This window comes from Aphelocoma coerulescens, chromosome 2 (assembly GCF_041296385.1).
Source record: "Aphelocoma coerulescens isolate FSJ_1873_10779 chromosome 2, UR_Acoe_1.0, whole genome shotgun sequence".
Classification (NCBI taxonomy): Eukaryota; Metazoa; Chordata; class Aves; order Passeriformes; family Corvidae; genus Aphelocoma; species Aphelocoma coerulescens.
In genome coordinates, this window is record NC_091015.1 from 134,195,802 (window position 1) to 134,211,268 (window position 15,467).

Consider the following 15,467-nt stretch of genomic DNA (forward strand, 5'->3'; position numbering starts at 1 on the left):
TGAATAGATCGATGTCTAAAACGGTAGGTCTACTTATATGCTTGTTTTAGAAATAAATACGTATCTGAATTATGAAACATGCAATCTCCACTTTCGTAATTTTACACACACAGTATGGAAAAGGAAGAATTATTTTCCCACAGATATCACAGAATAGTGAAAAAGTGAAAGATGTTTAAAGTATTTGAAAATCAAAGGAATCACTCTAAACACAGTTTACAAAGATATAAATCTTCTACGTTGAAAGAAAAATTATATGCACCTACTTTAAGAATTTGAATCTGCCCCAAACACCTGCAGTGTGCCCGCCTAGACAGACCTGTGCCACAATCCCACTTCCAAAAATTTAAAGTTTCTGAAAGATTTGTGTTTTCTCTTTGAATAGGAAATATATCAAAAGAAAAGAAATACAAAACTAATCTTCTAGACAAAGAACAGGAAGAAAACTGTCACGTTCTGTGGTTTACATTTATAACAGGACCCTATCTAGAGATTAGAATAGTTTCAAATCTATTGTAGTCGAGGATATGATGTCATCATTTAAAGGACGCAGATAATTTAGTCCACAATATCTATTCATACCAACAAAAGAAAGCAAAATGGGTATGCAGAACACTTACATACCCCACTCTCCTGGATCATTTCTCTTTTGCATGGATTCATCATCCATGTAAGAGTATGTGGTTTTTTTCCCAAAGCCATGTGCTAGTTTAACTTTTCTGAAAGCGCAAGTAATTTCAATTCCATTAGATACACACAGCACACTGATCGATTTTCTCTCACTCTAAGCAATTTTCAGTGAAGCTTATTTTAAAAATACTATGATACCTACCACACTCTATTCACATGACTTTACAGCATTTTTCATTACTGATTAATGAAAAACACGAGAATTTTGTGAAAGAAAAGTTGAAGAGACTATCAGGTTAGCCAAAACCAAAATAACAACACAAAATATTCCAAGTCAATTAATTAGTCTCCTTACCTTGTTCTTTTATCTGACGAATTTGCTTCACAGTTTCTTTCAAGATTGCACATTTGTCAGGTTTAAAGTTAAAGTTGTCAATATCATTAAAATTTGCAAAAATCAGCTCTGCAAGTTCTTCTATGTATTTATTCTCTTGCTCACGATTGCGTTTCTCAGTGCTTCTTTTAGGGCTGAAAGAGGAGTTAACAAAAATGCTGTCTTTAATGTCAGTTTATTTGCCTTCTGGCCAGCTCAAAGATTATTTCAAAAGGTTTGACAGTAGTTTAACAAAAACAGAGAACTGCCCTCTCTCACTACCAAAATATAACTTACATGTTTCTCAAGCAGAAAGGTTTCCTCTGGAACAAGGAAAGGAGCATTATAAAAGATATTACATTTTTTTTTCCCAGCAGTCATGTTTTTGTTTCAGAAGAGGCTTGGGATTAGGAATTGAAAACACAAGATTATTTTGGTGGGGTGGGGTGGGATTTGAATATTTACAACTATCCCTCCCACATGGCATTGAGAATCCAAAGAGTATTATATAGTGATTGTGTATGAGAAAATAAAACAGCTTAAATAGTTAAACTGAGTAATCCATACTCCCTGCCTCCTTTTGAATTTATGACAGTCTTAAGAAAAGATGATGAATGAGTGGTTATGCTTTAAAATGTATTTGTGTTGGTAACATAACTGCTGTAAAGATGGAAATTATTTTTCAAGACCTAGATTATAATGTACAACAGAGGTGGTAAAAAAAAATGTCAGATTGCCAAAATGAGTGACTGAAGACTTTTTGCAGTGAATAGCCAAAAAAGATTTTTACATTTCTCCTAAATTATCACCAAAATTCTGCATTTTGGTACAACACTGGATTCAAAATAAACAAACAAGTAATAATAAAAGAGAATAGTTCTGATCCCCATCCCAAACCCTCAACAACACAGAATTACTGTAATAAAGTAGTTTGGCACTGACTTCTCTTTGCAAGAATGTTGTTTGTCATCTTCTAACTGAAAAACAGATGCACATGTAACGTTTTTTTAACTCATTCTCTCTTAGTATTTCCAGAAGTAAATGGTCTAACCTGGGTCCAACCTGATCGGGATCCTTGCGCTTTCTTGACTCTGCTCTGGATGGGTCAGAGGTATTTTCTCCCATTCCACTCATCTTGAACACATATCAGCAACTAAAAGGAAGAAAGTAGAAGAAAGGGTTATGATGGAAAAGTTTGAGTTCTCTGTTCATTTTCCAAATTTCTCATTCCATGCTCAATTCAGATTTTACTTGGCAAATCTATCATTTGAAATAGAGTTTGTTTGAAAGGCACCAATACAAACACCTTGTTTATGACCCCACAAAATGCTACACAAAACTCCTTCGGAAGAAGATTTGTGGTGTGCAAGTAAAGCATTATCATCCCTTTGATTGTTACCAGTTATGTAAGAACAGATAAGTACATTTTGTGCCTGGATTGCTGAATTTTCATGGCAAATTTGCAAGATGGAATGAGGAAAGACAAAGGAAAAAGCCATAGTGCCACACAACAAGGAAAACACAACAGAACTGAAATACATAAAATAAAACATGTGTCCCAGCTACGTGAAAAGGTATCACATGCAGCTGTAGTTAAAAATCAGAAAATAATGCCTGCAGAAGTACATGTACAAAATTGTAGAAACAGAACATCTGTCAGCACTAGAAATTGCTGAGGAACTGATAAATATTTTGTACATATAATATACCTCATAAGGAGAATAACTTGTCAAGCTAACGTAGTAAAACAACACAAGCTTATAATTTGTGCAATAGACAGCCTATGGAAATCCTGCCCTGCTCCTGGCTGTTGGTTTCCCTATGCCCTGTAGAAGCCTGAACACGAAAATTGCCTGCCCCAGATTACATATTCCTCAACAAGTACCAATATTCCAGAGCAGAAATCACCAAAGGACATAGGGAGATAATGTAAATTATCAAAAATTCATGCAAGATGGGGCAGTCCCAGCTCACCATCTGCCTACTTGCTGCCAGTTTTGTGAGGATGATAGCAGAGAGGTATTGCTAGACATTTCAGAGAGCTCCTGTATTGTTTGGGATTAGCAGAAAAATAAACATGAGGGCCATGAAGGAGGTGAGTGTATCCAGGAGGTGATTCATACCCTACTAAAATAAAGTCTGGAGTCTGTAATTGTATGACCACTTCACTTTGGCATAAAGTGGAAACAAGGGAGTTCACCACCTCCTTCAAGCCCTTCATTTCTGTTCCACCAGTTCCCTTCCCTCTGCTGGCCTGGTCATCCATGCACTGAACCTAGTAAGGGAACTGCTGGGGGTTAAAGTCCCCTTCCCTTTTTCTTTTTGGTACTTTTTAAGATCTAGAAGCCAGCCTATGGGTTGGTAATCAGATGTTCACACTGGAAATCAGAGTTTTCCCAATGAGCCAACTGAGTGAAGCTATTGCAGATATTGGCAGAAACAGCCCAAAGACTAAGGTCCAAGCAGTTAATGCTGAGAAAGGCTACTCACTGAAACCTGAGCAAGCAAATGATGAATTGGAGCCACCTCAGATTCATAAGTGACCGCCACCTAACATTTCCCTACATTAAAAATAAAAAATAAAAATAATTTCATTTTACCGAAACTACTTTTTTCACAGAACATTCTGAGGTGGAAAGGACCCACACGGATCACTGAGTCCAACTCTTAAGTGAATGGCCCACACCAGGATTGAACCCACAACCTCGGTGTGAATAACTCCGTGCTCTGACCAGCTGAGCTGATCTCAGTATTTTTTTAACCAGTCTGCGCAGAGCGTGGAGTCCTTCTCCTTTTTCTAGATATGGGTAAAGTTCCATGAGAAAGACTGTATCATGCCTGTACATATCACTTCCATCTGGTCTTTGACATGAATGGTATCAGATTGTATTTGAAAAATACCTTTTTCTCTACTGAGTCTACACATGCAAATGCATATCTACATATACATCCATGCTGCTGTTATTTTGAGAAGAACCCACTGTAAGCACAGCAAGAAGGCTGTGATTCTGTGGCGGAGCAGACACAACTCTCAAGGGGAAGATGTACCATCACAGCCTCCACCATGCTGTACTTGCTGCAGAACTCCCAGTGACCTCATCAGGGCAATGGCAGAGCCACACCAGTGCCAACCTTGTTGCAGAGCATGAGACACCTACGGCAGTCTCCAGTGTGGTCTGTGACACCGGCTGCTCCTTAACAACTGTCTGTCTTCTCCAGTCTCAGCAGACATACACATCCTAATTTCTCCGAGTACAGGAGTAGCATATACACTCATAGATTAGGAGCTAAGCACTTCCTTGAAAATATACAATTTCACAAGTATCACAAATAAGAGCACCAAGGAAGGTGTAAGATACTATTAAGGAAACTGACAATATTTAAAGAGAACATGTCTTTGTCTTTGAGAGCTGGAACTGTCCTTGCAGCTCTGTTTCAATGACTAAACTTTTCACTGACCAAGGTGAGAAAAAAATCATCAGCATGATGAAAGCTGTACATTCCCAAGATCTGATCTCTGATCCAGACTCAGATGGTGACCTAAAGTTCAGAAGAAAATTAGGCTGGGGAATCCCTTCATTTCCTATGCTTCCCAAGTAAAACCTGAGAAATGTAAGTCAGCTAACTATTTTTCTTGAGAAAAGAAAGCATAACAATTCACAAATACCTGTCAAACCTTCAGCTGTCATCTTCTCACTCCTCTTGCCTCCCAAGAAGTAAGAAGGTAAGCATTTAGGGTGGGCACCACCCTCCAAAACTCCTTCCTCCTCAAGAAAGCATACAGAAGCTGTTACTGACAGCTTTCCCACCCACTCTCTCAGACCTACTTCAAAGGGTATTTTTGTGGGAGCCAAAGTTTCACCTGTAGCTCCACCAATGCATAAATCAATTCTTGCATTCACAGTGATGCTATTCTGTGGAAATCCCACTCGGTCCACAATATCAGCCTTTGGAGGACACATCATCTCCAACAATAAACTCTAAACTTTATACTTCTGTATTAAGGGAAACAAAAGCAGTATCATAATTACAAAACTAGCACTGTCTTGCTCCTTATTAAACACAGCAAACAGTTCTAAACAACGTATGTACACATTTTATTTTGTTTGCACTTACAGGCTATTACATCTTTTTCTCAGCAGCATTATCAGTTTATTCTTAGAATAAGTTACCCATTTCTTTTTCACTCATCATAATTTATTTCTGGAAATCTACCACCTACTACCATGTTTGCTTTCTGTTCTCCCTTCTGTCTTAATTAAAAAGCATGTTCTATACCTCAAAGATTTTTATAGGCCATTTCTTTGTGTTGTATGTGACTGTGCTCCAGAGCAGGATGTAAAATCCAGAGTTAGGTGTCTCAGAAAGTGGAGAGCTAGACAGATGATATTGAAGCAATCTAAAAAATCCCAAAGGCTAAAATGAAAGTCACTCATCTGTATCTAGCACACAGTACTAAAATCAAAAGGATGTGCTTCCAAACCCTGTTTCCCTAGGGATTTAGGGACTAACTGGATTAGTTAAAAGTTCTGGTATTCTTTTGGAATTCAGAAACCAAAATCCATTCCCTAGTTAGGAGAAATGAGGAGGAATCGGCTTTTAGAAGGTGTGGATAGACTCTTCTGTAAGCTATCAACTAAAACAGCTAGAAACTGGGCGGTGGAGATACAGTTTCCTCTTCAGAAAGGGCTCCCAGGCCTGTATTTCCCACCATGCAGGGCAGCCTCCTGGGTGCTATGCCATCTGCCTGCCAAAACTGAATGTTTATGAAGCAAAGAGGGCCAGGCTGATTAACTCCTGCAGTGCAGGAGTCTTTAGATGTGTGGTCTATACCACTAAACTCACGAGTAAGTAGTTCAAACACTGTCTGAAGACACAGGGATTGAGGTTTAACTCCCTCAGGCTGAGGAGGGTAGCAAAGCTCCATCTCCCATTTCTCAGCAATGACTCCAACGAGTCAAAGAGGTGAGCACTTTCCCAGCTTCCTCATGTCTTTTAAAAAGAAAGCAGCTGTTTTGTGTATTTTTCCATGAGCTAATTCACAATCAAGACCAATGCATAGCACTAGATGAAGAACTCTAGAGGGTTTAGGTACCTCCACAAATTTAATGTGGCTCAAGCAAGAAACTAAAAACCCATTTTTCTGAAGAAAGTATCTCTGAGCACACATAGTACCAAGAAGCAGGACCCTAGGAAATTTCCAAGCAAGAAATAGAAAATGTCATGAATTTTGATTGAATTGATAAATTTTAGACACAGAAATAAACATCTGTGGGTTGAAGCAGCTAAATTGCATATAACGCTTTTTGGCTTCTGCCTTAACTTCATACATATTCATTTATCTGTATCAAAATGTCTTGGTTATTAATTATTACTAACAGTTTTATACTACGCAAATATCATAACACATATAACATATTGAATGATAATTCATATCATTCAATATTTTGACAAGATAATTTAAGAATTTTTAAAGCGCTTCTAGATATCCCTAGGTTCCTGAACCATTCATATAACTTCTCAGATCAGAAAACAGAAGTGCCACATTTGAAGTCTGAATTTCTCCAGGAAACATGACAATTCAAAACTAAAGACACTATGAGTAGAATGACAAGTCAGAGACTTGAAGTTTCACTCCAGTAAACTTCCCCTTGAGGGAACTACCTTAGATTAGAAAGCAGCATTCATCCTGCTCCTGATCTTTTTTATACATCTGTTCAGGAATTTTCAGAAAGAAGAAAGATAAAGAAATTAAAGCACTTGATCCATTCAATGTGTTACAAGTAGTGGAAATGTAATATCAGCTCTACCACACAAAAATACAAAAATCAAGAAAATGTTAAGGGTTATTTAGCAAGGTATAGAAAAAGGATTAACCAAATTGTGAATTAGCAAAAACAAAACCAGCAGTAATCACTGCTTTGAGGAGAGAAAGATAAAAACATGCTTGATAATGAAAAAACCAGCATCATGATATGTCAGATACTGAACTAAATCAATTTTGTTTTAAAAGAAATTGTCTTACAAAGTTAAACTTGAATGCATGTCTTGCAGAATGGCTTGTCATGCAAGACCAGGCACTCCCTTTTTCATTGTGTAAGTTGTTTGAGAGCTGTACTGCACTCCAAAAAACAAACATAATATCCCGCTGTGGAACTGGTATTTTGCCTTCAGTGGTGGTACCAGATTTTTCTACTCCATATGTTATGTTTTTTCCATGTGTCCTACCCCAACAAAACACCAAAACTACAACAATAACTAAGAGCTGAACTTCTAATGCTGGCTAAGATGCTACTCAAGCTTCAGTTCCACTGGGTGTAAATGAGCAATAGAGCAATGGAAAGATAAATATACTCACTGTAACATTTTCCTACAAGGAAGGAGATAATTAGAGAATCAGAATTATTATTACTAAAAATATCTAATTTTACTCTCCTACTGATGACCCATACCAACAAGGCATCCCAGGTAACTTAACACATTTTTCCTATTTATATTTAAGATCAGAAGTACATTTTCCTTCTGTTTCCATTTCATTACCACAGGCCAAATCATCCAAAATACTTGTAAAAAAAAAAAACTGGCTAATTATTCCAATTGTTAATTGTAAATCACAAACACTGAAAAATTAAATTAAAAAACTTTACGATAGTACATATTAGTAATTACATTCATTGACACCTAACCAGTTTCTACCAGATGTTGGGTGACTGAAACAATAGAACCTGAAATATGCCTAAATTCTCTTTTCTTTTCTGGTTTTTTTTTCGTTTTTGTTGTTATCAGTAATAAAACAATAGTCTCTGCTCTTGTCGTAACAGCACATCCTCCTTTACATCCTCTATCAGCAACTGCTAAAGTTGGAGTACACAGAGAGAATTCACCTAATTATAAAGCAATAGTAAACATCCATCTTCCAAATGGGAAAGAAAAACAGAGGCACCGTGAAGCAGGAGACAGGAAAATATCTAGCACAAATCACTTGTGTGAATTTTTACATCTCTTCCACTCCTCAAATGCCACGAAGGAACATGGCATGCAGAGTAAGCCTTCCAACACTGATCCTCAGCATCAGTGAATTCAGTTAATCCAGAGTCAATGTAGAAGAAGATAATGTGCATTTTATCTCTTATCAGAGCAGGCCATCTTCCAAACAAGGCCTGTTAAACTGTCAGATTTATTATAAGCCTAACAAATGCAGTTAAAGAATAAATGAGGATTACACCTTCAAAGCTGCTATTTCAACCTGAAAAGTAGCAAACAAAAGGTAAAGTACCATATAGTGGACAATCAGGTAGCAATACTATACTACCACCCTTCCAGCCCACCAGCACATGAAACTACTGTACATACAACTGATACAGATCGAAGAGATTTACTGAAGTCAGTGTTTTATTGAGTAACAAACAAAAAAATACTGTTTACTGACCAAAAATACTGCAAGTCAGTGAAATTTTTTTTCTCTAACAGCTAATTTGAAAAAAATTTTCTCTAACAGCTAATTTGAGAAAAAAACAGCTTATAATTCTGTGGTTAATTGTTTACTCAAACATACAGCCATTATAATTCATCCTTTTTTCCTGTGAATTTGCCATGACTAGAAAGCTTTCTATCTCAGTTTCAAAATTACAAATGTACTCTGTGTAACAATAATTCTGGTAGAAACCAGAGGAAAGTTGGAAGTCACATGCCAATTCTGATTCTTCACATTTTTTTCTGCTTATGAACTCTTTTTGCACTGGCTTCATTTCAGAATTGGAAAATATTTAATATTGATACATACTGCAATCTTAACCCTTGCGAAGAAGGCAATGCTTGCTAGCCACTTTCCCAGGCCTCCAAAGGAAATCGCTGTCAGAGGCAGGATAAGATACTGGATCAGAGGGGGGGTGGGTTACTGGAGCCTAAGGCCAACCTTCCCCTGGTCAGCCACAGCAGCTCAGGAGGAAGGGTTGCTTTGACTCCCAGCCCATCCATTGTAGCACCTGTCAGAGTCCCAGGCAGTGAGCTGAGCCTGCCCGCCCCACGCGCTGCACTGCATTCGGAGAGGCTCAGCCTTCTCGCACACAAACTTGCTTGGCGTAGGTATTTCGACAGATCCAGTGAGACATGAATAAGAGTTTGAAAATGAATAAAAAGCCAAGAGGTGAAAATCAAGGGAAATAAAGGAACAAGGAAAAAAAAAGATTGCATTGTCTGGTAAAATTAGATTGAAGCAAAAGATCCACTATTAAGAAGTGTGACAGAAAAGAAAGTTAGAGATATATTAAACACTCGTCCTGAATCCCTGGTATAAGCAAGCCACATGTTCAACAACCAACTTATGTATACCTGTCCTTCACCACTAAACACCTGGAACCCCAAACAAAACAATGCCAATCTGTCAAAATAAACAAGATGCCCAATACCTTGGTTGGTAATAGTAACCTCACATTAAAAACATAAACTAATTTATGTAAGGGTATGTTTTTTTCTCAAAACAGCACTACTGCTTTTACTATAGATGAAACTGTCTAAAACTTTTGCACCCTACAACAGCCACACAGTATAAAGCAAAATTAGGAAACAGAGTTTTTACAAGGAAGGTGATAGCAGCAAGCTGAAAGACTCTAGTCACCTTTAAAGGATGTGTACTAAAATCTGACATGCACATGTAGCCTTTTCTATTTTTTCTGTTTTAAAGACAGTCTATTACAGGTAACATTAAAACAAGATTTATGGCAGTATTTACTAAACTCTACCTTATTCTTCAACTCCACAGACTATAACTAGGGAAAGAAATGTAATTTGCTTGGAAATGCCATTGAGCCCATGTATAAAAGAACTGAAAACTGGCTCCAACACCTACTATTCATGTTTTTAAGCTGAAGGCTCCTTCCTCAATCTTTCCCCTTACTCCTGTGTAATGGCTTTAGTGTGGAGTATTAGACAGTAAGAAGACAACATATTCCATTTGCAGCCTGAAAGCCAATAATGCTCATGAATTTTTTACCTGACAGACACTTCAAGATGCCACTGGGAAGATCGTCTAATAAACACATTAGGCTGCAAATGGGCGGCAGCAGCTCTTTAACACATGCTGTAACAATCAAATAAATGGCTAACATTAATGTTGAGTGTTACAGACTGGGATTTAATATGACTTTCTGTAAAATCCACCTACATCCTGAAGGAGAAAGAGGTTTTTCTCAGCTACTCAAACCCACAGGTTTAAGAAACCCCCAGTTCTTCTTGAGACTTTGCCAAAACCTCTCCAGACTGACCCCAGCACTGTAGGATGGCTCCTACCTTCTGTATTCCCATAGGCTAAGGCTCTTAACAGAGCCACTCACTCAGCTGCTTATGGATTAGGCTACGTCAGCACCTCTAATATGGCCAGGAATAGAAAAACCAGGCTCTAATAAAACAACAACAAAAAAATATCAGAAGGAGGAAATACCTTTTTCCTTAATACACAACAGGATTGCTTAATCTCTACTTTTAAAGAGGAAAAGATCTGTTTTCATCAAAACATCATCAAAGAGGAGACAGGTGGTACTACTGAAAAAAACCTTCAAGACTCTGTGTTGTAATTTCAGGTCTGGGATTCTATTTCTCTAGTTATTAAGAACTGTTTGTGCTTCTTAATACTCAAGGACAAAAAAAAATGTAGGTTAATATCACTAAAGCTTCCCTTTAAACACCAAATTAAAACACAAAATACAATGCCAGAGTGTACATATACATGTATATATGCCAGTCACTCTTACATCCTTTTGTTTGTATTAGATAGGTAGCTAAGTTAAAAAAAACAAAACAAAACAAAAGTTATTTTAAATCCATTTAGCTTTCTATGATGAATTTAATAAGTATTACACTATGGCTGCAAAAAATATTAAGCCTGCAAGCATTTTCACTGGAAAAGGAGTCCAAATTCCCACATAAGTTGTTTATTTAATCTAGATTTTTCTCTTATAGTTCACAGTTATTAATAACTTATGTGACTGATTTTGAAGCCTAGTATTTCATATCTACTGTGATTTAAAATAGAACTCTGTGAATAGCATAGCTGATAAATGAAGCAAATCTAACAACACAGAAAAGGATAATATTATAGGAAACTTTGTATTTAAACAGCTTTCATTTCCAGTTGATGATACTTCTGGAACAGTGAGTTAAGCATATTTTAACTCCTACTGAATCTTCTCTGCCAATCTCAGTTTCAAAACTGTTTTGTCCACTTACATTCCCACACCAGCTTTCCTCCCCAGAAACCACCAAAGAGCAAGGAGAAAATCAGACTAGAGAGGGGAAGAATGGAATAACTCTCACAAGTGGAAAAACTCAAATCCAGGAACATTTTCTAATCTCATAAATATAACTGACACATATGTATACATTACTTACAACACCAGAAAGTTTATACAGTTTGGTGTAATTTTCAAGACACCTATCTTAGCGATGAGAAAAATACGACCAATCACATGAACAGGGGCATTTACACATCTCTGTAATGTGGGCTAGCCTACACTAGGATTTCAGTCAACTGCCTGTCCAACACCAGTCTGTTTACATTAGATAAAACATATTCTGTTGATTAAAAGCTCAGGAAACATGGTTCTGTATAGGTAAAAAGTAAAAAGTAGAGGGCAAGCCAAACAGAAACACAGCGTGTTTCCACATAAGGTGTATACAGTAAGTAACATGTAGAGTTACAGGACCTACACACACAGATATTAAACCTATCATATTTGAATTTGAGTTCCATCATTTATCAATCTGAGTTTCAATGACTACACACAGCTAGAGAGGTGTTGGTCCTCCTGGTCACTAGGACCAGCTTAGCATGTCTGCACACTCAGGTGCAATGTGATGTGCAGCCCAGGCTTGACTGGAGCTTCGGCAAGAGATGCTTATGTTGCATGCCACCTTTCACATCTCTAACCTGGCCATCAAAATAATGTTCCTGCAGTCCCAGAGTAGATACTGAAGTGCAACAAAAGGTTCAGTAAGATTATTGCTTTCAGTAAGAGTAAGTCCAACTCTTGTGTCTTCTCTGGTGCCTCATCAAAAATTAAACTCATGTTTTCAATTTCCACATACCTGCAGCATCAAGAGGGTTTACTTTTCTTTTCTACCCAACCACCCATTACTAGGAAGCATACTGAAACTTCAGGCCATTCTTTTGAATGCCAAGCACTGAATTAAAACTCTTGAGTTGCAGAAAGTGTACCTAAACATTAACTATAATATTTCTACACATTTTGATACTGCTGTCATGGTGGAAGAATAACCCACTGCACACATATGTACAATGCTCCACACTTCCTTCTATAATACTGAGATGCTCTCATAAGCTTGAATTTCATTTAACAGTGTATAATAATAAACTTTCAAATTAAGAATCAAGAATTCAAGCTGCTTTGTTCCTAAAAGTTGCAAGTTAACAATAGTCTGAAGTCAAACATACTTATATTCAAGTTAAACAAAGGGTAGTACTCAGCTCCACAAAAGGCCACAGTCACAGTAACTTTAACAGGTGGCTATGAGGTGAACTGGACTTCACTTTGATGTCCTCTGTGCCCCCAAGAAGTTCAGAGTGCTGCACCACTTGTTTAAATTGTATACCTAAATTATCCTTTCAGTACAGTGCCCAGTACGGCTTTCCCATCCTCTTTGTCTCTGAAATGCATTTGGAGTGTCTGTCCTGGAAAACTCAGTGTCCTCCTCAGCCTATGGTGGCTTGCTGGACCCTGGTCCCAGAGGGTGCCTGCCTAGTGGCAGGGATGTGGTTCCGGATGTTATGGGAGAGACCAGATGGAGTTTGGCCTCTATTCCTATCCCGCATTTGTATGAACAGGTAGATTCCCTCAGCAGGTGCTTCCTGCTGATACTGGTATGCATGCCAGTATCATCCATTTATACTGGAGCAGCAGCGTAAGAGTTGGGAAGTAGAAAAATCTTTTTTCTTAATAAAGTTGGAAGAGCCACCAATTTAATACATGCTTTTTGAGAGAATACAGCTACATGCATGAAAGATTACACTTGTATCTCCTCCCAACATGCAGAATTACAGTTTTTACTTAAAACAGGTATCTGTTAGATGGACGCTAAACTCTTGGCAAAACCATTGCAAGTGCTAAGCACATTGTTACTAAGCACAAAAATTAAAGCTACCAAATTATGCCAGAGCCACACGAGTGGCTTACAAAGTATGATTAACTTGATGTTCTTAATACATCCATGAGTTCAAAAACTTATCTGTGAACATGAATAACAGTTACTAATAACTTCAAATTTCATGTTGGTCTTCATTTTATTTGCTTAAGTAAAATACTTCAACCAGCAATAACAGAAGAAGATGAAAGTTTGATTGTCATCTTAAAGCACTTAAAAGCATTAAACTCATAAAAATGTTGTTGCATTACTTAGTCAACTGCCAAGAAATAAAATCTGATGAACACCAGCTTTGTAGTCATTTGTGTCTATGTGTATATACACATGCACATATATATGAATACAGGCTGTGACCAAATAAAACATTCATAGAAATGGCTATATGAATCAAACAAAAGAGACATTTAGTTAGTGACTAATCTGTCATGGAAGCTAATAGCAGGTATCTTGGAAGAAGGTACAGGGCAGCTGTAGAATGTTCCTTCCCCCTTCTCTGTCTCTGACAATCAGTGGTACAAGCTTAGCTGCTGTGTTGCTGTGCCTCCTCCTCCCTCTGAACCTATCTTCAGTGGTGCCTAATTCCGTCTTAAATCCATATATACCTTTGGCCTCCACAATGCTTACAGGCAACACCCTACAAGCTTTACAACAGTTCTCTATAAGCTCCCCAAAGCAGAAATGACACTGTAAAAAAATGGAACAGTTCTATGGGGACACTATGACTCAACTGAAATAAATCAGAATTTTATCACTGACTTTACTGAAGCTTCGATTTTCCTCCTAGTCTACTAGAAGAAGATGTCAAACTGTTATTTCTCTCTTTTGTAGGTCATAAATCACTCCATGGGCCTGAAAAATCTATGCTTGTATTCTGCAGCCCAAAGAAAACAAGGTTACTCTACTATTAAAGCCCAATGCTAATAATGAGCCATTTTATTCTCTCTGTAAAAATAAACTAGAATTATTTTTTGTTAATAATTAAACAGCTTATGATAAAGAAGACTCACAAGTGCTAAGAAGAATGTCTATTCCAAGTATTTTTAATTTTGGATTGTAATGGAACATAATTACTAAAGAGAGGAACACCCACTACATTCATAGAAGGAGCTACCAGAAGTCTGCAATACACTACCTCAAAGCAAAAAATAACACACATTTATAACTACTTGGACTGAACACCTGGAAAAACTTCAGGAAAAGGACCAAAAATAATTTTACTCCATGCAGTTCCAACAGAAGTTTCTTCATGAGAATCTTGGGTTGCTCAGTCACAACAGCCTATGCTATCAGGAATGGAAAATCACAGCAGTACAACATCCTGATGAAGTTTGTTTAGGGACAGCATGCATAGGAGAAAATTAAATGGAAACAGCAAAGAGGAGATTCAGGTACAACACACATTGCAAATTAAATGCATTTATCATAAACTTCTGGTTTGAATCTTCATTTACAATTTTCGTCCAATTCCTGCACTGTTCCTTATGCTCTGTATCCTCACAACCCAGACAGCCCTCCCAAAAGGCCCCACTGTACACCTTCAGCTATCAGGGAAACTACATAGGGATCTGCCTCAGACTCCTGGGTACTGAGAGCAGACCACTTCTGAAAGACACAGGCTTTCACATCTTACGCCTCACCTCCAGAAACCAAAGCTTTACCTGCTAATAATAATTTTTAGTCCACTTCAGGCATCCTTCTAGGCCTGCCACAGATGAATGTAAGCAGTAAGAGAAGCTAAGGAGGAATGCAGGCAGTAAGATGACTCCACCGGGATTTCCTCCCAAGTACAGTGATTATCAACTTACAAACACCTTTCTCATTTACTCAGCTCTAACAGCTTGGCTTGTAGATCCAGTCCTCAGTCCTTAACTCAGCTTTCTTATTACAATTACGGGGCTATTATATAGTAATGTGCTAACAAACTTGTTCCACTTAATAAAGTAGATTCTGAGAATCAATGTTTTCACACCTCCCCTCATTCTTTTCTATGACTAGCTTAAATAAATAAATAAAATGTCACTATAAAATCTAGCCAGAGAGTTGACTTCCTAATGATGTTTATTATTAAAAATTGTTCTAAGAACTTTGGAGTGAAAAGAAACATTTCGAAGTACACCTCTAGTTCACACTTTCCAAGAAGGAGTTTTTTCTTACAATATGGCATATTTTGCAGTCATACCTTCCCTCCTTCCTGGCACAAGAAATTTCCCTTACAGAGAAGACAACAAAACGCGGGGGGGGGGGGGGGGGGGGAGGAAGAGAGCAACACCTTTCTGAACATTACCGGTGTAACCCTGTTGACTACAGA

At 37.7% G+C, this 15,467-nt stretch overlaps 1 protein-coding gene across 7 annotated transcripts in view; it reads right to left on the minus strand.

The window, feature by feature from the left end:
- Positions 1-15,467, minus strand: part of NCOA2 (nuclear receptor coactivator 2) — a 189,472-nt gene that overhangs the window by 74,475 nt on the left and 99,530 nt on the right. For all 7 annotated transcript variants that reach the window (XM_069004919.1, XM_069004916.1, XM_069004918.1 and 4 more), the window contains 2 exons: positions 2,055-2,156; positions 986-1,158 (listed from right to left, as the gene is read on the minus strand). In XM_069004919.1, the coding sequence (XP_068861020.1) occupies positions 986-1,158; positions 2,055-2,137 (256 nt within the window). In that variant the 5' untranslated portion in view covers positions 2,138-2,156. The remainder of the gene's footprint in view (positions 1-985; positions 1,159-2,054; positions 2,157-15,467) is intronic.